The sequence below is a fragment of the Lates calcarifer genome, linkage group LG4 (assembly GCF_001640805.2).
Source record: "Lates calcarifer isolate ASB-BC8 linkage group LG4, TLL_Latcal_v3, whole genome shotgun sequence".
In the NCBI taxonomy this organism is placed as follows: Eukaryota; Metazoa; Chordata; class Actinopteri; family Centropomidae; genus Lates; species Lates calcarifer.
In genome coordinates this window covers 9,081,029-9,106,668 of record NC_066836.1, presented here as the reverse complement: position 1 = coordinate 9,106,668, position 25,640 = coordinate 9,081,029, and the positions used below count along the sequence as shown (strand labels likewise).

The 25,640-nt window shown below is 39.3% G+C and overlaps 1 protein-coding gene across 1 annotated transcript in view; it reads left to right on the top strand.

The window, feature by feature from the left end:
• Positions 1 to 25,640, top strand: part of b4galt2 (UDP-Gal:betaGlcNAc beta 1,4- galactosyltransferase, polypeptide 2) — a 151,519-nt gene that overhangs the window by 1,297 nt on the left and 124,582 nt on the right. The window contains exon 2 of the mRNA XM_018676273.2: positions 18,837 to 19,929. Within this exon, the coding sequence (XP_018531789.1) occupies positions 19,581 to 19,929 (349 nt within the window). The 5' untranslated portion in view covers positions 18,837 to 19,580. The remainder of the gene's footprint in view (positions 1 to 18,836; positions 19,930 to 25,640) is intronic.

Genomic DNA, 25,640 nt, shown 5'->3' with positions numbered 1-25,640 from the left:
CAGGAGCAAAGCTGCAATTTATAATTATTTTCATTATTGATTAATCTGGTGATTAATTTTCTCAATTTGAGTAGTCATTCTGTATAATGTAAGGAAACAGTGAGAAATGTTCGTCACAATTTCTTCAAGCCCATGATGATGTTATTGAAATGATTGTGTTTGACCAGCAGTTCAAAACCCCAAAATATTCAGACAAGAGAAAAGCTGTAAATACTCACAACTGGAACTAGGTCTGGTAGTTTACAGAGATTATTATGGACATTTTCTCTTTACTTTTTTCAGACATTTTATGGACCAAACAATTTTAATCAGTTAATCAAGAATAAGTAGTAATGAAAATAATTGTTAGTTGCAGCTATATGATATGGTCAGTTGATTGGATAACAGTTTTCATTCACAGATAATGTGCTCTGTGTATCTCATTTACCTAATAGAAAGTTTCTTGTTTGGCAGAAGGTCCAGTTAATTGCTTGCTCTTGAGCTGTTGATCACACAGTCATCATCAACAGATTTTGTCTGCTCAGTGTCCATGGATTGATAGGACTTTTTTTTTTTTTTTTTTAACAAATGAAAGCAGGTGTAAATAATAGATTAATGATTACAGCTGAATTCCATTTAGCTGCTTCAGTTTCAGGGTCCTGGTGTTGTGCACACTGGCTCTTTGTCACACTGTCTACACTGCTTTAGCTTCTTCTCGCTGTTTGGGTGAAATCAGCTCAGTGTCTCAAAGCACACACATCTCAGTCCAGTTAAGTTCACTCATGTGCTGCGATACTGCAGAGGCATCTTTTGGCCATCTGCTGTGAAAACCTGTGCTATCTGTGACTTACCTCGAGGCTCAGCAGATAGCAGAGAGATGGTTATGGCATCAGGCTTTTAAATCACAGGTGGCAGGGTGGTGGTGTCTGTGGTTAATCAGGCTGATCTGGAACCAGGAGGTCACAGTTTCACTCTTGGCTAAACTACCAGCTACTTGAAAATTTTGTGAAGCTCTTGTTAACTACTTGCTAGTTTTGAACTAGTGACATATTAAATTAGGTTGTACCTTTTTAAAGTTGAAAAATGACTGTAATAATGTGTAAATTGATTGTGAGGAAACATATAGCACTGTCCAATTAATACTGATCAGCAATGAAGAAAGGATGCTATCTTAGCATTACAAAATGTAGCGTAAAAATAAGTTTAGAGTGATGTATTAAACATAAGTACAAATTTGTAAGTGTGGGTGTTATTTTATTTTGTTATGTATATGTGGAGAAATATGTACTTCTGTGTTGTTTGAGTAGAAGATATCTGATTATGCTAACCGAAACAGTGCTATTTAGTCATTTAGCCAGATGTTGCTAGCATGATGTTTTGTACTTTATGGTATATTATGTCATTTTTGTGACATGTGGTTTAAATCCTCTCAGTTTACTTGATTTTATTGAAGTGTTGGGTCCGATATGTTGATATTACCTCCTTTACTTTTAGTCTAAAGGGGTCATATATTAGCAAGCTAACATTAGCACTGCCACTTAGCACAGTTAGCTACCTAACAATTACATTTAGCAGTTACAGGGTATATTTCTCTACACAAGAACTAGCTTGTGTGGTGCAAACCTGTTTTAATTTAGTGATGTGTAAATCTCCACCGAGTAACCACTTAATGTTATCACTAGGTAAAATTTGAATTTAGAAAGATATGGTGCAAACAGCTCCTTGAAGAAATATTCCTCAGGGCTCTGTCTCTGTTTCAGGGGTACACAGTGAAAACAGATTTCCAAGCAGAGACTCATCCCTTTAAATAAACCTCAATCTGCTCTGCTGTACTGTTCCATGAGCTCTGGCTGACAGTTAATTTTTTTATGATAAGAAGAAACAACTGTGGACAACCCTGCAAAAATGTTGTTTGAGCCTTTCTCTCAGCCTCTTGTAGTTGTAGCTTGGTTGACTGGCAACATAGTAGGTCACTGTTACCATTGAGTGTTTGGATCAGTTTTGTGTTACTGTGATCAACATTTATCATTCAGCTCAGTCCTGTGGAGAGGAAAGTGAGCTTTCCTCCATCTTTTCATGAAGCTTGATGACGTAAACTAGTGAAGAGCAAAGAGCATGTTTCATGTTGGTTTCTGAGGGTTTGTTCATTCTCCTCACCGCACCGGTCCTGAGCAGCAGCGGCTGCTACAGATTCTTCTGATCGCTCTTTCATGTTGGGATTTGTTGTCATGGGAACTAACCAGGCCATCCCTGTGTAAGCGAGGGGGCGAGTTCAGAGAAGGACACCTGTGTGCATGTGTGTGTGTGCGCCCATGTGTCTTTTGTTGTCTGCATTTGTTCACTTTTTCTAAGGTTTCATTTGGGTTCTGAAGTAAAGGTTAGTTAAAGGGCGAACTATCCGCTTCCGTTCATAAATACAGTATTTTATTCTGGTCTTGTTTGACAAAGAAAAACCCCAACTCTGGTAGAGCTGCTAGTGTATTAATCAATTAGTCAGTTGACAGAAAATCTAATGGCATCTATTTGGGTAATGAATTAATAATTTAAGTTAATTTTCAAGCAAAAATCCCCCAAATTTAAGGGTTCTAGCTTCCCCAGGGTGAAGAAAATAATTAGGAGATTATTCGATCATAGAAATGATACTTGCAGCCCTAAACTCAGAGTCTGCTAACTACCAGCTTTTTTCCTCTGGAGCCTTGAGTAACATCTCTTGATTTCCTCAACGTTTGGGACTGCCAAGATGAAAGATAAAGATTTAACCCACTTTTGTGCAGTAGGAACTCTTCTTTACTCTCATTAGAAAAAAATACACATGCTGCCCTTATTTTGTATTCTTCATTGAGGTAACACCTACAGGCTGACAGGGACTGCTGACAGCAGAGGAGACTCAGGTGAGAAGGTTTACTCACCATCTGTACATGAAACCAAACAGCCTCTGGCCGGTGGCCATGTTTTGAGATACTTTGTGTTCAGTCCTTTTGCCTTTTGTGTTAACCAGACTGTAAAACCCCTCAGTGACCAGAAACTTTGCTGTGTTTTAAACACAACTTGAATATAATCAAAGAATCAAGGATTTAAACTGTGAGTAAACAAGCTAAAAAGTGGAAAAAAAAATAAAACTTTGCTACATTATGTTTACAGTGAAAATGATTGATTATCAGGGCCCTCATTCATTGTTCTGTGCATGCTCCACATAGACTCAGTTTACACCAAAACTTTCCCAAAAGACAAGTAATAGATGTCGAAAAGGACACGGCATTGCATTAGAATTGCAATAAGTGTCTGGGTACAGACTGTGCTTGACTGACAGCTCCCTCCATCTCCCGTGACTTTGTATTGCACCAGTGCGGTTATGTCAATTTACACTGTTACCATTGTTGTTATTTCACCTGTTTTCACCTAAAACAGCTGTGGGGCGCCCTCAAGACTCAGGGAGGGGTTAAGATGACGAACATGAACCGCAGTGTCTCTGCTTTTTGAATTTGGTGGCAGACCCTAATCAAAAGTGCAAAGAAAGAAACATTATTTGAAAAGGCACCATCTTACAGACAGTATACAGAAAGCCAGAGTCAGTGGTACTGAAGTGATAGCACTGGTGCCTAAGCTCACAAACAGTCATGTTTATTCAAACCCCCAGCAGCAGTCTCTCCTGTCTGTCTGATCAGCCAATACCCCATGTGATAAGAGCTTAAAAAGTATATTTTAACTGAGTGAGTCCATTTTTATTTCCTACATTTCATTTACATGGCACATAAAAAGGAATATAACTGCTGGTACTGATTGCATCGTTGCTGTGAGGCATAAATGTTACCAAATGTTGGTTGCAGGGAGTATCAAGTTATTGATTCAAATATAGATGATTGTTAAAAACCATAACAAAGCTTCATTTGATTTCTTTATGATTCAATTCTAAACTGAACTAACCACTTTAACTTCAATTTAAAAGGCATCATGTGGAGTCTTTTTGGTAAACAAACAAGTTCTGCTTGCATTCAGTTTTGCTAACCAAAATACATAGTGCATGCGTATTGTGACAGTATTTCTGGCTATACTGCCTAGCATTGCTCCCAGACAAGAAATAATCAGACGTATATTCACTTACGTTTTTGTGCAGACAAAACAAATGAGATATAACATGTTGCTGTTTCCACTTGTTTCCAGTCTAAGCGCTAAGATAACCTGCTGCTGTCTGTAGCCAATCACATTTTGAAGCAGGGAGCTGCCACTTCACTGCCGTCATCATTTTAGGTTTATCTTCAGTTTAGCCTTCAGTCTACTTTTCTATTCAGCATGACTGCAGATACCAGGGTGCGTGTAATTTTCTTTTACACTTAAAAAGAATAAACACTGCTTTTCAGACTCCAGCTATTCACTAAATAGAGTTACAAAGGAAATAGCATCCAAGGACCCACGTTGATTAAACTGACATTGAAAGCATAATTGGACAGTAGTGGCCTTAAGCCTAATGTCCCACAAGCCAAAAAAGAAGACACTCATTTAAATAAACTGTCTTTAAAACCCCTTACCAAATCCTCATCTCACTCACTCTACCCACAATCCTTTTCCCAGTGAAGCCTTCCTTCCGCCGAAGCACTTCATTTATTTCTTTGCTCCGCTGCCAAATGAGCAGCTGGATCAGAGTGAGAGGGAGAGAGACAGAGAGAAAGGACGGAGAGAGAGAGAGAGCTGGTGATGATGATGATGATGATGGTGGTGATGATGATGATGATGATGATGATGAGGTTTCCACTGTAGTCTATGGATTGTAGCTCTAGACGGGACTTTGTTGTATTTGCATAACTCGGGACCCAGCCTGCATGGCGAGAAACAGCAGATGTAACAGCGGAGAAGAATTCCTCGAATGGCTTTCAGCATCCGACTTAACTTGATAATACTTTTCCAGCGTCGGGCGTTCCATCAAATACCTTTACACGCCGCGACATCTCATTGATTTCTCTGTGTCTTGTTGATTTCATCTGGAAAAACAAATTTAGAAAAACGTGCGAAAGAGTGGACCTTGGAAAGAAAGCAGAGCACTCGTTCTTTGACGAGAGGAAGAAGACAGAAGAGCAGGAGAGGCAATGTGATATCAGACTTTTAAACAGTCCAACCTCCTTGAGATCAGAGACAGCTGAGAGGCAATTTAATATCCGCACGGGCAGAGCTGAGTAGAGGAGGGTTGAGCACAGTGAACACTGGAGTTTTGTTCTGATTTGGTTGGCTTTTACTCTCCGCTCTTCTATTCTGCCTCATTCACTCAGCTCTTTTCATCTCAGCTCTTTTCTTTTTCTCAGTGCTGATTTTAGCTTGTTGTCTTTGTAGTTACAGTAAAACACATACACATGTCCACAGGCTTCAGCAGGTAAAATTTCCCTGCTACAATGACCAGATAGATAGATGGATAGATGGGTTGAATTATTTGGGCTTAGAGACTCAACAGCTATTAGATAAATTGCAGTTAAATTCAATACATGCATCTGTGTCCCTTTCAGGGTGAACAGTAATAACTGATGAACCCTTAAGTTTTTTTTCTTCTGCCATCATCAATAATCAAAATTCTAAATTGTCAAATACTTCGGTTTACGACCCACCTCCCATTAGACTCAGCTGTACTTTGTGTTTAGTGGTAATTAGCTTGTGTTAGCATGCTAAACTAACAGGCATGTTAGCATTGTCATCGTGACCGTGTTAGCATGCTGTCATTAGCTCACAGCCTCGCAGAGCTGCTAACATGACTGATGACTCTTGCTTGAGCATTTATTGTAGGCCATGGATCATACTACGACCTTCTCTTAACCAAACTGTGTCTGTTTATTTCCGTTATAATGACAAACGAAGGTCATGTGCCCTCCTATGGGTTGTATCTGGGACTAATGACCCATGTAGACTTTATGACTATTTCCTGACAGGGTGGCACTTGTTTGCTAAAATCACACAACTGGACCATGGGACAAGCGAGCATCCCATATACTTAAAACTAAAATGATGTTATGTACATAAAAATTACTTTTACGGTGTATGGGAATGTTGTACAAATATTTCATCTTCAAGGCCTAAAAATTTGTTGACAAATTTGTTAGACGAATCATCACAAACAATAGGACAGAGAGGAAGATGATGTAAATGCAATAGTTAAATGCCATCCTGGTTCTTTTGATTAGAAAATTGTACCCTTTCAAACTGTAATTTCAACAAAAAGACTGGTAATTTGTCCTCACCTCTCTGTGTGTGGGGGGTGGGGGAGGGGTCAGAGGTCAGAGCCACTCATTCATTTTGCTCATTTTCCACTAATTATTTCCTCTTTACATTCTTTCTCTAAGCAGCAAACTCTGCTCTTTGCTTGGCTCTCTCTATTTCATATTCAAATAAAAATTATAGGCCTGTATATTTTTCTTGGGAACAATAAACCTTTATCAAAATGGCACACACATTGCAAATGTCAGTGTAAGCCTGGCTCAGTGTAGACACAATGTCGTCTCAATCCTGCCCTCAGGCAGGGGAGCCGCATGGGTTTGGTGTTCACCTCTGACGGCCAGTAGAGATACTTGTTATCGATCATGTAATCTGCACTTTGGCCTTGAGTTATCAAAGCCATCTGGTGGGACAAATCAGAGGTTATCATGGGACAACTCTGCTGCAGGCTCTGCTTTGGGCTTCCCTGGTGCAAGATTTTCTGCAGATAAACATTTAGCAATTGAAACAGCAAAGCTAAGGCTTTACATGGTCACATACAGAGCTGCAACTAATTATTATTTTTTGCATAATTTCTTAACAGATTAAGTGATAAATTGTTCATGAAAAAAAGTGAAATTCAGAGTGAAAAATGCCCATCAAGTTCCCAGAGCACAAGAGGCATCTACAGATGTCTTAAATTGTCTGACCTGTACCTGCAGATATTCAATTTACAATCATTTGAGAAGCTGAAACCAGTAAATATTTGGCATTTGGCACAAATGACTCAAACGATTAACCGGTTATTTAAATTGTTCATTATTTTTCTGTCAAGTGACTGATCAGTTACCTCAGTTTCAGCTTTAGTTTTGTGCATTATAAACTCAATTTTAGTGTCTCATAACTGGCTGTCAGTATACTTTTAATTCATGTCAAGATTGTACTGATAGCTCATAGAAGCCAGTGCAGTGTTTTTGAGTTAAGGTTGATCATTGGTTTCTACTTCTTATACTTCTCACTCATAGCTTACTTTGGTTCCAAACCTTTGATTTGCTGGTTACATCTTTAATTTTTTTTCTCAGTTAGTCATATAGGTCTAACATTGTGCTCACTGATGGGTGTCTCTTTAGTTGGAAAAGTCAGAGCTTTGTGGGCTTGATTATTTATTGATACCAAAATTATGCATAGAATCTATACAACAGTTACAGGGGCAAATGGGCCTTTTCTCACTCACTGTGTATCACTCTAGCCCTGTCTATATCATCTATTTCCTTTTGTTTGTTGATTTGTTTTTTTCACTCACAGACATTTTTTTCTGTAGGGGGAGAGGGATGAACTCTGTACTCTTTAAACGAGCACTGAAAGGTCAGTGTTGTGTTGGAGAGGAGTGGAGTGGCGAGGCTGATTCATTCATGATGCGCCATCGTGTGTCCCCAGGACAGCGAGGCCGAAGGTCGCTCACTGGGAAAAACGCAGTAAAATCAAAGAATCGATGCTTTGCAAATCTCGACTGACATATTGGTGTGTCTCTAAGTGATAGTGGACTTTCATAGATCTGTTGATACATAAAAGATGACCCACAGCATATTTCATTAATGATGCCAGATACCAGCTCAGAAAAGTTTGGTTTTGACAATATAGTTTTCTACAAACCACAGTAAGGAATAATCCAACATTTTAAGAAATACGGTTATTTGGTTTAGTCATAATATTTTTTCTCAGTGAAAGCATGATGCACAAGAGGATTCAGAATAATTGCACCAGTGTTTGACAATAACTCTATTAGCATATGCTATATACTGGTACATTCATATGGAAGATAGAGAAACTTGGATATATGCATGATTCTAACAGTAGAATTTCTTAATGTGTATGTGTCAGTAAATGTGTCAGTCACTTGTTGACTCTACAACAAGTTATCTCAACACCTGAAGATGAATACAGTTGAACTTCTGGCTGGACATTTTGAGGAGACTTATGTACAAAAAACATTTGAATGCACAGACAAACACAATTTGAACATACAATTAACATAGTTTTTGAAGAAAAAAGAATACAGCTGGCCTTTAAATTGTCTGAATATAGAATAACTCCTACCAGTCACCTTTCTAAGACCTAAGCTGAATTTCTAAACTCAAAACATGATGTTTACATGCAAACACCAGAGTAATCCAAAAACTATGGATACTATGTTGTCTTTCTAATGTTGAAGCTCATGTAGAAGCAAAATTATATTTATATGTATGAAATATTTGAGCCTGACCACAGCATTATTTATTATAGGTTCATCTGAAATACATAAAAGACCTTTGACTGTGTACATAGTGAACATATTTCATGATCAGACAATGGTTGAATGTGACAGGAGGTCACTGTCTTAACTCCTGCACAGTATGTTGTATCATTACCATCAATGCCCTGCTTCTTAGTGATGTGACCCAGATCCTTCATAATGACAGTGTGTAGTGTGCTCTGTCTCTGTCGCTCTCTATTTCCTTTCTCTCCCTCTCCCCTCTCTCTTCATTTTTATGATATCACTCACTGGTTTGTGCTTCCAGCGGTGGGATATAATCCTCAGCTGAGACTGAGCTAGGCTGTGGCTTTCTTTGAAAACTGATTTGTAGTGTTGAAAAATATATTTTTTAGACTTTAGGTGAAATGGCAGAGCCTCTGACTACATTTAAAAAGTGGAAACACTGATAAATCAGTCAAAAAAAGTGTAATTTTATTAGACAGCTTATTGTGTATAGTGATTACATTAGACTCACAGTTGAGGCTGGCTGTGCCAAGCCAAAGATAACTTCTGTCCATTCCACTGTGCACAGGTTGGTTTGTAGGAGATGAACTTGCCTTCAGCAAGATGTGCTGGAGCCACGAGAGAGCTCTGAGGCACCATATGATCAAGTGTAGCATGGCTAATGCATTTTTGATAAGACTGGGATGGCTGGCTTGTAGGTTAAAACGCGAGACGCCTGGGGCTCAAGAGACAGAGAGAGAGAAAGTGAAGGAGGGACAAGAGAGAAGGATAGAGTTGCTCTGGCTGTGATCTTCATCCAGCTAGATTTTCACTCATTTTTATACAATAATATTGTTTGTTGACTGTTTAGATAGTTTGCCTACACATTACTGTCAAAATATGAGGAAGTTTTTTGGCCACTCAGGAGCAGCAGAAACAAGTTGTAAACACAACACTGGATTATTACCTTTTAAGTTGACATGGGAAATTTGTTAGTGCCTTATTTACACAGCCAGCAGATATAGAGCAACATTATCACTCATTTGAAGTTGAGTGGTCTCTACCAACTCCTGAGGGAAATATCTGGCTCTTTAGTGGCTAAATGTTCTGCTGTGCTAACTAGATAGTATCTAACTCTGTCTTTCTGCTGTTTGGTGCTGAGCAGGTAGTACATGGAGGGGTTTTCTTAGAGCTTTTTCACTAAAACACTGTTTAGTTATGGGGTGTAAAACCAAGGTGTTTAATTATCTGGGTACATCAGCACAAGTGACACATTTCACAAGTATTCATATGATCCATTGTTAATATAAAAATATTGACTATCGCTACTTTAACGTCTGAAGACAAGTGATACAAGTCTTCAAAAGTAGTTGCAAGCTGCGAGTAGAAGCTGCAAGGCAAAGCAAACTTCCACTTAGAGCTGAAAGTGGGAGTCAGATATCTGCTGTCTTCTACATCAGTTGGTAAAGATGAGTATATAACATAAACAAAACAAGGCTTGTAGCCTGAGGGCTCTGCTGAGAACATCTGCTAAAGAAACACACAGAGCCAGAGACTCAGGATTTAGCAGGAAGGGTATGCGTGAATGTGTGTTTGTGTTTTTTGTGTGTGTGCAGTGCTGAAGCCTCTCACAGTGCTGCTGGGAATGGCCCTCTGCTCTGTTGCATTAAACCTTATTATAAATGATCAATGATGATGTCACTGACAGGAAAATCAAGGCTTGCGTACAGTCTCATATTCTTAGTTTATTTGACATGCTCAGGTCTCTGATGCCAACTGGAACGAGGCGTGGGCCCCAGGCAATACAATATAACTGTATTAGTTTATATTCAAGCAACCAATCTACAGCACATCCCTCTGTAGTTATAGGTTCATGTTTGCAGGTTTTGCATCTGCACCTGATTCACTGTAAAACATCCAGCTTTCACTCCTCCTAATGCTCCCCTTCCCATCCTTTTATCCTTCTTTGATCTTCTGCCATGAGCTTCGCAGGGTGACCTGAATGAGAGCAATGTGTGTCCTTGAGTGTCCACCCTGCAGAGTTGTCCCTTAAGCACCGCGCTGATCTCCTAAGAGCTCCTGCAGTGCTGTCCTGTACCTGGACCTGAAACAAAACTAAAACTTCCTTTCAGAAGTTGTCACACTTAAAAAATGTCACATTTTTTCCACATAACCCAACTGTGAGGGTAATTCTTTGTTAAGATGTAGCAGTGTTGGATAGTGTGCTGCTGTGGTATCTGGAAAGTGTTGTGTTACCTGGCTGAGCCTCACCTGGTAGGAAGGCAGCCTGAGACAATTAAATGTGTAAGAACCACTTGGTGAGATAGAAACTGTAGTAAAAGAACCTGTGGAAACTTTTTTGAAAGAGCTTGTAATTGCAGTAAAAAGCAGTCACAGTAGCAGTATGACTCTGCACTGGCTTTAAAGGCTCACATCAATATACGGAAGCTTTGTACATCAAAGGAAATAAAAATAAAGAAAAATAATAAACCACTGGTTGTTGCTATTAATTTAACTTTCCTTTTACATAACTAATGTAATGCCTATGTGGTGCACTGCAGGCAGTAGAGTTGCAGAATTGCCAACAGCAATAGATATACATTAGTGATGCCACTATATTTCTGCAATAGACAATGTTGCTTATTCTAAGTATTCCCTAAAGTTAAAATGATAAATTGATCTGTTGACCAACACAAAATGAATCAGCTATAACCGATTATTCATTTATGTCATTTTTTAAAGCGAAAATTCCAAAAACTTTTCTGGTTTCAGCTTCTCAGATTTGAATATGTGCTGATTTTTTACTTTTCTAAGGTAATAAACTTAATATTCAACTAATATTCACCTCTATCCAAGATGGGTTGAATTGAGGGCAGCTGGACATGGTTATAGATACTCATCCAAGAAGTTTCTTCACTTCCGAAGAAGCCTCTTGGATGAGAGGTGAAACGTCTTCAAGTATCTGCAACCACATTCAGTTGCCCTGGATTCAACCCCTCTTTTATAACTATGACTTGGATGGCTGAGAGTCAGACATTTTAGACTTCTGGTTGGTGAAAACAAGCAATCTGAATTCACCAGCTTCAGTTCTAGGGAATTTGGATGAGCATTCAGCACACAGTCTGCTGCTTGTGGGGATCACATAGTTGGACAGCAATCATACATTTGTTCTGTACATCTGTCATACTTCTTGGATTTCACTCAATTTTAGTCTTTTCTTCTAGATAAAAACACCCTGATTATACACATACACTTCTTTTAGTCTGAGAATACATCATCAGTGGCTGCTTTTCCAGATGCACATGGTTAAGCTGCACTGTTGATGATGATGCTTCAAAAATGAACAAAGTTCAAACTGTGCAAAGATGCACCCCTCACATTTCTGGTTGAAATAATTGAAATTAGAAAATGTGTTCTGGTGACTCCTTTGTGTTCCTGTCTTTGTGGAGAATGTGAAGCATGGCTGCATTTTTGAATATTTGACAAGTAAGGTTGCTTAGCTGGAATGAAAAGTGAAGTGGCACTGCATGGTAAAAGCAATCTGTGGAGAGGAGCCGACAATCTGCTGTGCAGTATGAGTGGAGGGAGGAACGTAGAAATCTTTTCATTTGCACTCAGAGAATCCTCGACCTTACACACTGACATTTACTGAATTTACTGAGCCACGCCACAGACTGACTGAACTGAACTTGATCACTTGTGACTAAAAGGGTCAAAGGCTCATTTTTGACCCTTAAGCCCTGCATATACTGTAGTTGAAGCTGAACTCAACCCAAAAATGTTCCGGTAGAGCTGACTGGTGGTTAAGAGTAGAGGATAAAAAATCTCCACAGCAGCTTTAAACTTGATGCTATATAACTGTTCCCAAGGTCCTAAGTTCCCAAGGTCCTATGTTCCTTTTAGGTTAAAATATTTCATAAACATCATTAAGGCTTATAAAGATCAATATAAACTCTCTAACCCTGAACCATTTGATAAGTTCCCTCAAGTGTAGGCCTATTACATTGAGAGCTATACGACCGTGCTGGGGAACAGAAAACCCTTTTGTTCCCATAACAGCCCATGTCATATTAAGCAAATACAGAGCTGGGGAACATCTTTTCATCTTCCCATTATGTGCTGTATAGAGCTGGGGAACACAGGGATAACTCCCTATGACTATAACTTTTCCAACCTTTTTTTGATACAGTTATTAATTTGGTACATTTTGTTTTGAGTTGTCCTTTCACACTTAAAAGCCATCAGTTCAGTCACAGACCATCTCTCCTTCAAACATATGCTTGGCCGCGACTCAATGAATTATGTACCCTCACAAATTACCAGTCTGGCCACCCATCTGGCAACCAATTAAAATTTTAAGATACAGATGTTGTAGACATTCAGGGAGCTTTAGTTGGCACTTCATCTGAATGTACTTTTTGATATGTGTGTGTGTTAAGTCTGAAAGTGAGACATCCATTACATTTATGTGACAAGGCCAGACATTATTAAACAAGTACAGTGTCTCAGATAGTTCCTTTAAAGCCTGCAAATGGTCATGTCACCACACAGAAATGCCTAAGCTTGTATACTGCGATTCAATGCCTTGATTTGACTGAGTGCACTTGGTGACAGATTGGTTTGAACATACTCATGTGTTATTGCTTTCCTTTTAATCTTACTTCCATGTTCTTGTGTAGCCTCTGTTGTGTTTCCGAGCTAAAATTACACACAATTCCACTTAGTTCAAGAATTCATACGGTGTATCTTACTCTGATCTGTGAGAGTCACATCTGTAATTGTGTACATGAACAACTCTCTAGCAAAGGCAGAAACAGCAGCAACACAGCATTATGACTAAGCCCTGCAGTATTATTAAAATGTAAATTTTTGAGCTCCATCTTAAAGGATGAACTTGGGTAAAAGAAATAAAAGTTTAACTCTCAGCAGAACATCCTTATTCTTGAATAAAAACTTCACAAACACATATCCACTCTGCAGTCAGAACAGCGGCAGATTTGTCACTCTAAAGTCTTGGTAATTTTTCACACAATGGGTCTGAAATTGATTTTGACTTAAATTACAGCTGGTGCCAAATATACATGTCAAAAGATTTGTTTTAAAACAAGAATGCTGTAAAAGGGTCTTGAATATGCACATAAGCTACATACAGTACATAATATTGTGCTAAAAGACTGAGGCTAAAACTTCGTCCCAGGCAAAAATTCAGCATCCTCACCAGCTGATGAGCCATTGCAGAATAGAGCTAGTTAGCTCTAATATTATAGTCCAGTTTTAAAAATAAAAATCATATTAAAATGTTGTTTATTCTAATATAACCCTTGGATGGTTTCAATGCTTATCTTATAAAAACATACTTGGGCAGGCGAAGCAATGTTAATATTTGTGCTTTAATATTTCTATACAAGGTTAATTTGTGACGCTAAATTAGGTGTGAATCTGAGTGTGAATGGTTGTGTGTGTGTAATATATATATATATATATATATATATATATATATATATATATATATATATATATATATATATATATATATATATATATATATATGTGTGTGTGTGATCTGTCCAGGGTGTACGCCGACTCTCACTCAATGTCAGCTGGGATAGGCTCCACCCCCCTCTGACCCTTAAGGATAAGTGGTATGGATAATGGATGGATGGATATTCATATTCACCTTTACAAGAGAAAAAGGTTTGGTGATGATCATTAATTGAGTCTGTGACACTGTAGTGTGAAACCAAATAAAGAGCAGGACAGAGTCACTATTGTTAATGTAAACTCTGATATTCAGTTTTAGCATCTTGGCTCAGATTTTTTTCTGACATAACCCGTGACTTATGCTCCTCCTCTCTTTTGGAAATACTATTTCATAATTATCACTCATACAATAGCCACATTCATGCCATTTTAAAATGTGAAGGCATCCAAAACTTGACCTGCTGCACCTAGTTGTATTTGGATGATGGCTGTTTGAGAGGGCAGAGTTTCTTGACGATAAAAATGATGTTTCAGCCTACTGAATGGCAAGCTGTGTGAATGCAGGTGGGAACGGTGGTTTATATATAAGGTGAAATGTGTAGTCTGCTGTCCCTACACCCTCTGTTGTGCTATAATAGCTACAGTATGTCCCTCGTCTCACTTCCGTAAGATATTGTTTTTTCTGGTGACACATATAGTACAGTGCGAGGAGAGTGTTTTTGGAAATGTAAAATTACGGTGCCTGCTGTCACAGATAATAAGAACAAACCTGAAATGGTAATAACAGTTCCCACTGACAGCACATTTCAAAATGTAAATCCAAAATTGCACAAAAAAGTGTCAGTACCCAGGTGAGACAGGAAAAAAAAGTTCCCCAAATACTTGCTACATCTCTCACTTACAGATGCATCTGTCAAAACATTTCTCATCTTCCTCTCTCTCTGTTAGTATATGAGTGTTTATACTGTACACTAAGATAAATGTAGCATACCAGCAGAAAGCTACAATGCTGCATTTGTACATGTCTGTGCAGTGTATGTGCATGTATTTGTGAGCATCAGTGCTTATTTGAATACCAAGTTGAAAGAGCTCATTTGGCTCATTCTGGCTTGTAGCCTGTCAAGTACTGAGACATAGATGATCAAAACAACAAAAGGAATACATGGAAGTGACATTAACATTAAAATATGTTCACCCCGCCTTTGCAAAAATGAAACCGAAATGACAGTCTGTTAAATTCCATGTTTTTCTCTGTCAGTCTTTCGTACACTTCCTCTCTTTCTGAGGTCAGTTGATCTGATATATTTTAATATTCTATTAAAAGCTTCAGTTTTGGTGGCTCAACATCACAAATTCTGGTTGAAGTAATGATTGAAACATTTTCTCTTTTATTTTCAACCCAGCACTTCTCTTAAAACTTGCCATAACATTGCACCAACCCAAGATGTACAGTTTGTTGGACTTGTATGCAAAAACTGGAATTTTAGTAATCACAGTGTGTAAGACAAGTAAAGTGCATGAATTGCACTGTGAAGAGTGTTGCTTGCTGTAGCACGGTGCCACCCTGACCTCCTGATTCAACAAGCTCACTCTGGCCACACCCTCTTCTTACAACTTTTCCCTTGCAGCATAATAATTAACCTACCTGCTGAACAATGCGTTAGCATGGTTGTTAACCTCTGTGACTAAAGCTACACTTTCTCTAGCTTCACATAGAGATTAGTGAGTCCACTAATCTCTGTGGTAGGAGACACAGTGGAATGTGCTGTACAAATCCTCACAAATTACAGAGATTGGCCACAATGGGACATACCTCCGGTCTAATATCATTGAAAGTAGGAGTCGAGGTACAGTATTTGGTCCTTGATTAGTTTGGTGAGAGTGTTTTAGACCGATTAACTTGTGCCTGGTAAGGACATGTTCACCTGTCCATAGTTTTAGGTCACTTTATTACATTTTTCTCTCTAATCTTTCTGTTGCCCATCCCCTCTATGGCTGCCTGTAACTTGCTGTTTCTCAGTGGTGATAATGATGATGTTGATGATGATGATGATGATGATAATGGTGATGATGATGAAGAGGTTGATGATCTCTTCCTCAGGACATCCAGAGTGTCCAGTCTTTGGTTGGCTCATTTAGAATCAGCCTTGAATCTTAATGGAGATGAAAACAGGCAGTTATATTCTCCTTCAAATATTTTCACAGCATTCCTCTGTGGGATCCTTGGCAGATGTGGTATGATCAGGAACTGTTATGAAATTTATTGCTGTTGTTAAAAAGGGAGTTACAAGGATCCTTGAATAAACTGGTTACATAAAGGGTCTATTTCTCTCTGTCGCTGTGGCCATCTCTGTCCTTTCTTATCTCTCCTCTGTCATTCTCTGACTTGCAATCTTCAAAGTCTTCAGACTTTTCAGAGTCTTTAGACTAATGCCTGGCTTTGTCGTCTCTCCCCAGGTGACATTTACATATTAACTTGAAAGCCAATACCCGGCACCGTCTTGTGTACAATCCCTGTGAGGCATCGCAGAGAGAGGGAAAGAACATGAAGGGCGGAAAGTAAGAGACAGGAACAAGAGAGCAACTGAAAGACAGAGATTTCCTCTGTACCGTTTTATTGTCTTTTGTTTCAGTCTGCTGACCTTTTTCAAGACAAAAAAATAAAACAAAATCCCAAGGTAGTACTCGTTGTCTTGAGAAAAGTCAGTTGAGCGAAATGCCAGCAAATAGAGGCCCAGGGTGCAGACAGATTTAGCCCTCGTGGGCTTTATTTTTGTACCCCACACGAGAGAAAAAGCACTCGTGTGTATTGTATCTACATTGATATCTGATAAGTCCTGTGCAGCTGGTCATCCAGGGCAAAATAGACTCTCGATCCTGTCAGTGGATTTATTTCTTCTGTTTTCCTGCTGCTGATTTTCAGCAGTGCCTCACTTCAGTCTCGCACTGTTCAGCACCTGTTGGACACAGAGGGCAAACCCACTTGCCCCTGAGCTCTGTAGTTGAAGCAGAAAATGGGGCCAGACTCTTCTGTCTGTCTGACCGATTATCTGTCTGACTGCCCTGCTGCATGTTTGAAAAATTTAGAACCCGATGCATTACGTGCCAGCCCGGTTAGTCACTGAGGAGCAGCACGGCTGGGAAATAAATCCTAACCTGCACAAGCATTATGGTGTGACTGGCGTGTGGTGTCTGGGTCCTTTGGTCAGCAGAAATCCATCTCATTAACTAGAAAGTTGCACACACACACGTATATCCACACACACACACACACACACACACACACACACCCCTCGAGGCTGAGTCTTGGCAGTCTCGACTTTGCTGCCCACAGACAAAAGACAGACACAGCAAGAAGCAGCCAACTATCTGGACAGACAGCAGCCATCGGCTCAGTCACCCAACATATGTTTCAATTTGCTGCATTTTGCGTCTACCTGCTTCAAGACACGGCACAGAAACTTACCTGACCAGCCAAGCACAGATGCCAGTTTATGCTGTAATTCTCCTAAATGAGTTATGCCCTTATGGGGCTGTTAAACATTTGGGCTAAACATAATTCAATTACATTATACCTGTTGCAATACAATGCTGGAATTTTGGTACAGATAACAAATGTAACACTTTTAGAGCTCAAACGATCAGTCGATCAATCAGTAAGTTAATCAACAGATAACTTATTTTCATCTATTTCATCCATCCATCATCTTTCTCCCCTTTATTTGGGGTCGGGTCGCCATGGCAGCAGGTTAGGCAAGGTAGTCCAGACACTCCTCTCTCCAGCCACGCTTTCCAGTTCCTCCTGGGGTGAGGGCCCGAGGCGTTCCCAGGCCAGATGGGATATGTAGTCTCTCCAGCATGTTCTGGGTCTATCCCAGGACCTCCTATCAGTTGGACCAATCAGTTATTATATTTTAGTCATGCCAAACATTCCCTGGTTCCAGCTTCTCAAATCTGAGGGTTTGACGCTTTCCTTTTTCTTCTAGGATACTAAACTGAGCATCTTTGTTTTGAACTGTCAGTCAAATAAAACAAGACATTTAAATGCATCTCCTTGGTCAATATAAGGATAATTTTTCACTATTTTCTGACATTTTATAGATAAAACGATTGAGAAGATTAGCAATAATAGTTTTTTGTCATGCAACAGAATATTAATCAGTAATGTTGATTATTAATGAATTCATTAGAATTTCAACATCTATTACTCCCTTTCTCTCTTTCTCTTTTCTCCCAGACTCTGTTGGTTTTTCGACAGGAAGTCTGATGTCATTCATGGTTTTTATCGTCCGCTTCAACCTCATCTTCCTCTTTTCTCGCATTGATTGGAAAAACCATAAAGTTACAGTAAGCATTGCCCAAAGGAAAGCTCTAAGTGCCCCCTCATTCTCTCCTCTGCTCATATGTTCACTGCATTGTGTATTCCCACTTGCCTTCTTGTTCCATCATAAATGCTTTTTAAACCACTTGGCTGGAAAATTGACTTGGCGTGTCAATTCGGCTGAACTGCCCCAGTCAAGGCTCCTTGTTTGTTTGCGTCTGTAGATGTTTTTTGTTGTCGATTTTTATTTCTGTCCAATTCTCAAATGTGCTCCTTCTTTTTCCACTGAGAGCGAACCTCTAAATTCATTTTGCCGCTGTCCAACCATGCATATCAAATAAGAACACAAGGTCACTGAGTAGTCTTAAAAATGCCAGAAGAAGATCGATGATGTTTGGTTTTGATTTTTATTTATTTATTTTTTTAAAACGAGTCACTGTCCTGAGTGAAAGCGCACAGTTGTAATTAATAGCACTTCACCTGCATTGGTTAAAGTAAGCACTCAAAACATTAACACTGTTTAACTGCACAGAGCCATCCTTTTAGTTAAACATTTGATAGATGAGTGTAATTAAATAGCATTTAACATTGATTAGGCCTCATCCTACTTTATTTTTTTCCTTATCGTTGTCTTTTATCTTCCTTCAGGTGCCTGAGACTTTCCTGATTTAAGACTACGGACAAACAGGGTCGTGTTTTGGAGACCACTGAACTGCAAACCTGACTGATCTGATGCCATAAGGAGAGGACGTCTCGACTGAAATGTCAGCGGACCCTCTACTCAACAAACCAATGAATGTTTCTCAGCAGCAGCCAGCTGCGTGCCATCCCTGGGATCACTTATTGCTTGGAGGTTTTGAGCGTTAGTTCTAAGACTGATTGGACTATTATTTAACCCTGGGATACCATATGGCTGCAGCAGCAACATTACACAGGGATAGTGTATAACTCAACATATGATCACATGTCCATTTCAGCTATGTCCTATCTACATCGAGGCCTTATGTTTTAGGTTACACTGAACTTGTCATTACTACACATTTACCATATTTATAATAAAAGATTAATAGTCCTGGAATGAAGGACTTCCTAGGATCAAGACTCATGAAAACATTTTAGTTCTTGTCATGCAGGGAACCTGGGTAAACCCAAAACAAGCTGACAACTCAGACTTTAGGTGGAGCTGAGGGTGTAGCCTCCCTGTTTTCATTGATGATTCCATGACCCCTGCACAAGTCAAATAGTCAGGTATCAGCCAATTACATGGTCTTCACACAGATCTAACAGCAGCTGATATTGCCCACATGGCCGCTGGTATGAGCGCATGCCCTTAACCGCGCCACGCCTGGGTTGTCGTGGCTGGCCGTCACGGGACGGTCACCTTCCTCGGCCATGACCCGGCTGATGCTGGGCCGGACTCTGGAGCGCATCTGCAAAGGCGTCCTGCTGCTCTGCCTGCTCCACTTCCTCATCATGATGATCCTGTACTTTGACGTCTACTCGCAGCGATTCGACCTCTTCAGCCGCTTCAACAACGGACGCAACGGATCCAGGAATAACGTCAGTGGGGCGGCAGGAAGTGGACATCATTATTACTACTACAACCTTTCCAGGCCGAATGCGACACTAGCCAGCTACCTGGCCACGGGGGAACAGCTGGTGCCAAGCGTGCAGCCAGAGACCAATCAGACGCCTTCCCCCAAGCCGCTGCCGCCGTGCCCTGAGAACCCGCCTGGCCTGGGTGAGTACCCCTCCACTTCCTCCACCACTTACAAGTGCCATAAAGAATGAGTCCTGCATCAAATTAATTTGATTAATCTGAATTTTTGTTTTCCCATGTAAAAGGTCATGAAAATCGTTATTACAACACAGCACAGTTATTTATAAGAGAAAAAGCTAGCTGGCTACATTAGCTGTCTCGAGTCAGAACAGGGCTGTAAACTGTGAGTTGAATGGTTCGATTATATGAGCACCTGCTGCAGTTAACAGAACTGTCAAATAGTGAATTTAACAGTAGCATCCATGAGAGTGACGGACTGAAAAAAAGAGCTGAAACTGATAAAGTGGAGATCTGCACTCTTCTTGAAGCACGTAGCACAGTCCACAGCTGTATGGGGTTTAATGTTCATATGACAGGTCTGCAGGTGGTGCAGGGCTTTTGTTATTCTTCATTCAACTGTCGTAAAAAAATATGATGTTTCACGTGTGTGTGTGAATCTTTGACCTTTTTCGGCCTTGTTGCCCAGACCTAAACATTTTTCTGTTCAAAGCACACCCAAATGGAGACAAAGAGGGTTTTTACAACTAGTGTGTCATTTTAAACAGATGCCACAGTTATCCTGCCTCCATTCCATGCCATAAACTCCTGTTATAGTTCATTACAGCTCATAAAGGCATATTTAAGTTTTTGATGCACATGAATGAGCTTGAGATGGGATTTATTTTCTATTTTAATCACTTTCTGTCTTGCTGAATCACCTTATCCAATGTTCTATTTGCTTTATTTGTTTATCCTGTTGGCTTGTTGTATCGGTTGTTAGGGGCCGGAACACACTGTACGCCCGATAACGTAAACCTGGAGGATTTGCACATCATTGATTAGCGTAATGAATAGGGGAGATGAGACCTTGATCGGAGCTCGATGCTGGAGGGTACTGTTTTATATTCAGTAAATAAATGCATCTCCAGTCTTTTTCCAATTAGTGGGAGAGCAAATGTAGCTATAATTTTGTTTTTTTCTCAGGATCAGCCCATAACATTAAAACTGATTTAATGTCACCGATTCACACGGTGGTATTTCAACCTTTATAGACTCACAGCGGAGCTATTAGCAGAGATTCATGAATTCAGAATCACAAACACACACACAGCAGCACAGGTACACACCAAAGCATCGGGGAGATTTCTTTTGTGTGTTTTCATTTCTTAACAGAACACAGAAGTTGGTTCAGAGGGTTTTCAGTGTTTTACAATCTGAATTGCCTGCATGAAATACATCAGTAGTACATAGTCTAATTTAAGCAAGATTTTAAGTAAAGAAAGAGAGGGAAAAAATAAAAATAAAACTCTACTTCAAACTTGCAGCAAGTTTTCCAACAACCTCCATAATACTCTTTGTGTATTCATAAAAATAAAATATATAAATCATCACTATAAATGCACCAAGGGACTGCTCAGTGTCTGGTATGAATTGCCTTCATCAGCGAAAAGGTTTTTAATTAACCAGCAGTGACATTGTACACACACACAGACAAAAAACGATCGCAGTATCAGCGGTATACACTGGTCATACATACCTTTGGGAAAAAGGTGTAACAATAAGTGCAGTGTACATGTGTGTGCACGCTCGAACACTCACACACACACACACCTCATTATCATCAGTATCCGTCCACCCAACAAATCAGAGGTTGATTGAGTCACACTAAGCCTCGGGTTTACTAAATCTATAATTACACAGTGGACTTGCACTCCCTCTCCCTCTCTCTGGCTCTCCTCTCTGTCATGAACACTCTGTGATAATAGAGCTCAGAAAGGAGGAACTAACTACTGTCATAATTTAACATTAGCTAGAGGAGGCCTGACCTGAGTCCTGTTTATTTCAGCACTGTCATACTCAACTGATCCTGACACCAGTGAGACACCCCCCCGCCCCAAAAAAAGTCTAAACCTGAGCAGACTTTCACAGTCAGCTCCTGAAGGAGGAAAAGTTTCTCTGTGCTCACCTTAAATCTGAGTGGATGAATGAGCAGGATTTGTAACATCAGAGCCAACCCTGGCCCTATATGAAGCTTACACAGTGTGTGTGATGTGAAAACTTGAAAATCCAGTGAACATATTCTGAAGAGTGTGGGCTTTTCAGTGAAGTACGAGATGTTTTGACTCTAGTAGTTACATTTCATTCATAGATTAATAGAGTGAGAGGGAGTAGATGAGCTATTGGAATTACTGTAAATGGTCAAATACTCTTTTTTCACATGCTAAACCATATCAGAAATTATAACTCAAAGCAGTGTATTTTTGTTTGTTCTAGAACATGTCTGGATAGGATCTTTGAGTTAGGAGTTAACAGAGACTGTAACAGTTTGCTGGATATTTAATTACTTTCTTTGCAGTTAGTTAGGAAAAGTTTTATACTTCTAACCTGGTCTTGTGGTCGCAGTAGTGTATCATTGTCAAGAAAATAAATGTACGTCACATGAAGATTTTTGTAATTTTTTTCGTGTGTGATTACCAGTTTCGGCAATATTTTATTTTCCTTGTCAGTTATTTCTTCAGAATTTCTAAGATGTTTGTTGGAAAAGAACTGTGGAATTTGGTATAAATTATAGTGAAAACAGGCAATATTCAACAGATACATTTCAGAATAATTCCACTTCATTTCTAGTGTAACATGGAAAGTCTTTTCTGGTAGTTGAAAAGGCTCAAATGTGACCTTTACAAATCAAATTTGTTTACATTTAGAAATCAGTTAAAAGTACGACAAATAATTTTTTCGAAAATAAATAACAATTAAATTAATTATAATTAAAATCAGATTAGTTATTTCCAGGAAACATCCCAAGAAGCTATTTAGTTATTTAAGTATCACTGCCTTCACATATATTATTGGGGTTATTTGGGGTGAGTCTTTCTTTTGTCTTTGCCTTCACTGAGAGAAGAGAGCCTGGATTAAGCTGGCAGCTGTTGATAAAAAAAACTGCATGTGACATGTATCTGTGCATATTTCATAATGTATGTAATATCCACATGATAGAGTCTTTAATTCTGTTTTCCCTTGAGTTATTATTTGAGAATGTGTTTCCATTGTTATTCAGATATATTTGTGTATGTGAGTAGCGTGTGGTTGTTTATATAACAGTCTTATATTTCTTTTGTCAAATAGCACTCTGCAGCACTTTGCTGATGAAATGAAAACATGTTTCTTATTTTCTCCCACCTGTTCCATCTGTAAATGAGCTTTGTAAACTTAATCCCTTGCGAGTGGCATTGTGGTAGTGTCAACATTTCTCTCTCTCTTTTTTTTTTTTTTTTTTTTTTTTTTGCTGATTGCTTTTCTCATTTGATAATGAGGTTTGTAACGTGCTTTGAAATTGGAGTGGGAGATAAAGCTGTCAGGTTGATTTGTCTGAAGCTGAGGTTCGCTGATTCCATTATTTGGCCTGGAATTGGCTGTCACTGACTCTGGATTTGGCATTCATACCAGACACAGGTGTACTCTTGTAGCTTATCTCTGCCTTTTCTCTGTGATGGAGTGGCTGCCTGGGGCCTGTAATGAGCAGGAAGACTAAGCGAGTCTGTTTTTCAGTCACAGGTGCAGAGACAGAGAGAGAGAGAGGGAGAGAGAGAGAGAGAGGAAGATCTAATGGATGGTGGTATGATGGTTGGTATGAAGTGAGACAGACAGAGAGGCGGGATGGAGTGAAGGAAGGAACAGCAGGTGGAGAGGTGAGGGGGTGCTGAGGGAGAAAGATAGACACACTTATATATATAGAGAGAGAGAGGGAGGGAGAGAGGGAGAGAGGGAGAGAAAGAGAGAGAGAGGGAGACACAAACAAACAAGCCCTTGGCTGTCCCAGAACACCAGCTGACAGGTGCTGCCTGTATGAGTGGCTAGCATCCACAGTTTATATCCTGGCTGCATGTGTGTGTCTGTGTGTGTATTTGTGTGTGATAGTGTGAGTTAGTATGTGGGATATGCAAATCAGCTGTTCATCAAAATGTGTAACTTAGGTATTGACAAGTATTGCCAAAAGAATTGATCTTCTTTGCTGCTAAGAAGTTGTCTTTTTTTAGTAAAAATAGAAAAATCAAGGGTGAAAATTAAAAATTATAAACATACTAATTCTGTTTTACTCATTTTTTATGAGTTACTTTTAAGTCTGTCGCTTAAAAATGACATTGATACACCACTAATTATTCCTATCTGTGGTTAGGTTTAGGTTAAAAAAAAAAAGGACTTAGATTAAGGTTACAGAACAGTCATTTCAGTTAAATGTTATAAACACATGTATTAAACCAGAACATGATCATTATGTTTCTCTAACCTCAAATCAGTGCTACCAGCACCTAAACATAACCATTAAAAGTTGCTGTAATTGCCCAAAGCAGCTGTTGTATTGCAGAGCTGAAATGATTAATCGACAGAAAATGAAATGTCAGTCATTTTGACCGATGAACTGAATATCTTAGCTTTGAACTGCTGGATTGGAAAAATATATGTTTTTTTTCTTGTTACGTTATTTTCCAACATTTCATTGGCAAAACAGTGTATTGATTAATTAAGAATCAATTAGAAGATTAATCCTTAATCATAGCCTTGTAATGCAACATCAAAACAAATTCAACACGTCGGTGAGCATTTTACTGAGGCGTTCAGTGTTATATTTTGCAACTTATTGGGTATGTTAATTAACAACATTTCCTAATCATGTTCCTATTTGCTGTTACAAAGTAGTTGATTAAGTTTCTAGGTGTGGTTCGTTTGATGTGTGTCACTATGTTGAAGGGTCACTTGTTCAATATAGGGCCAGCATCCCATTATTGTTTTTGTATTCATGGTCGTATGTTATGAGAAATTTATCACGTCACTTCCTGCTTTTTCCTCGTCATTATGTTCTTCTTGAGAAAGATCGCAGTGTTTTTCAGTCCAGAGCAGCTGTCGATCTAAGTCTTTTTTTTTTTGTTGTTAATGGAATTATTTGTGCAAATATATTTAGCGCATTTCATTTTCTCGTTATTCTGCATTTGATGGCTCCCCTGTTTTTTCCTGCATATTATCACTGACCTGCTTGAACAGCCTTTTTCCATTGTTTCCTGAGGATTATTTGATGTGAGAGCAGTCTCAGGTTAAAACCAGGTGTTGTTTCTTGTCGGCTTGGTGACATGAGCTTTAATGTCTTTGGTTTTGATTTGTAAGTTTTTAAAAAGCCATTTTTACTGGGAGCCAGTGGATTCTCAGACATTCGTGCATGTGTGTGTATATGTATGCGCATGTCTTCTGGAGCTTAAACCCCATTATATATTCTTGCTATAAATCACTTCCTCCTACACTCATGACACGTGGCGGCTTGAGTGCACACACGCACACACAACTCAGTGGGAAATTAAAAACTGTTTTCCAGGCCTCGCTTTAATTGAAAACTCTACAGGGTTTTCGCAATCACATATAATTAGCAAGAATTTACTGTCTTCCTATATTGTACAAAACTACGGATGCTGGATGCAGAACAGGATGCACCTGAGCAGACTTTATCTAGACAGACATGAAGGTGATAACTGAGCAGGGGAAAAGCAAGAAGCCAACTTTCAGAAATATTTCCGAGTGCTCCTCATGCATCATCTCTATGACACCCTGCACCATCACCTCCTCTGTGTTCTTAACTTCCCCCCTATGTTCTCTGTGTTCTGTCTTGCTCCCTGTACGTCTCTACTAATTTGCTTAATCGTAAA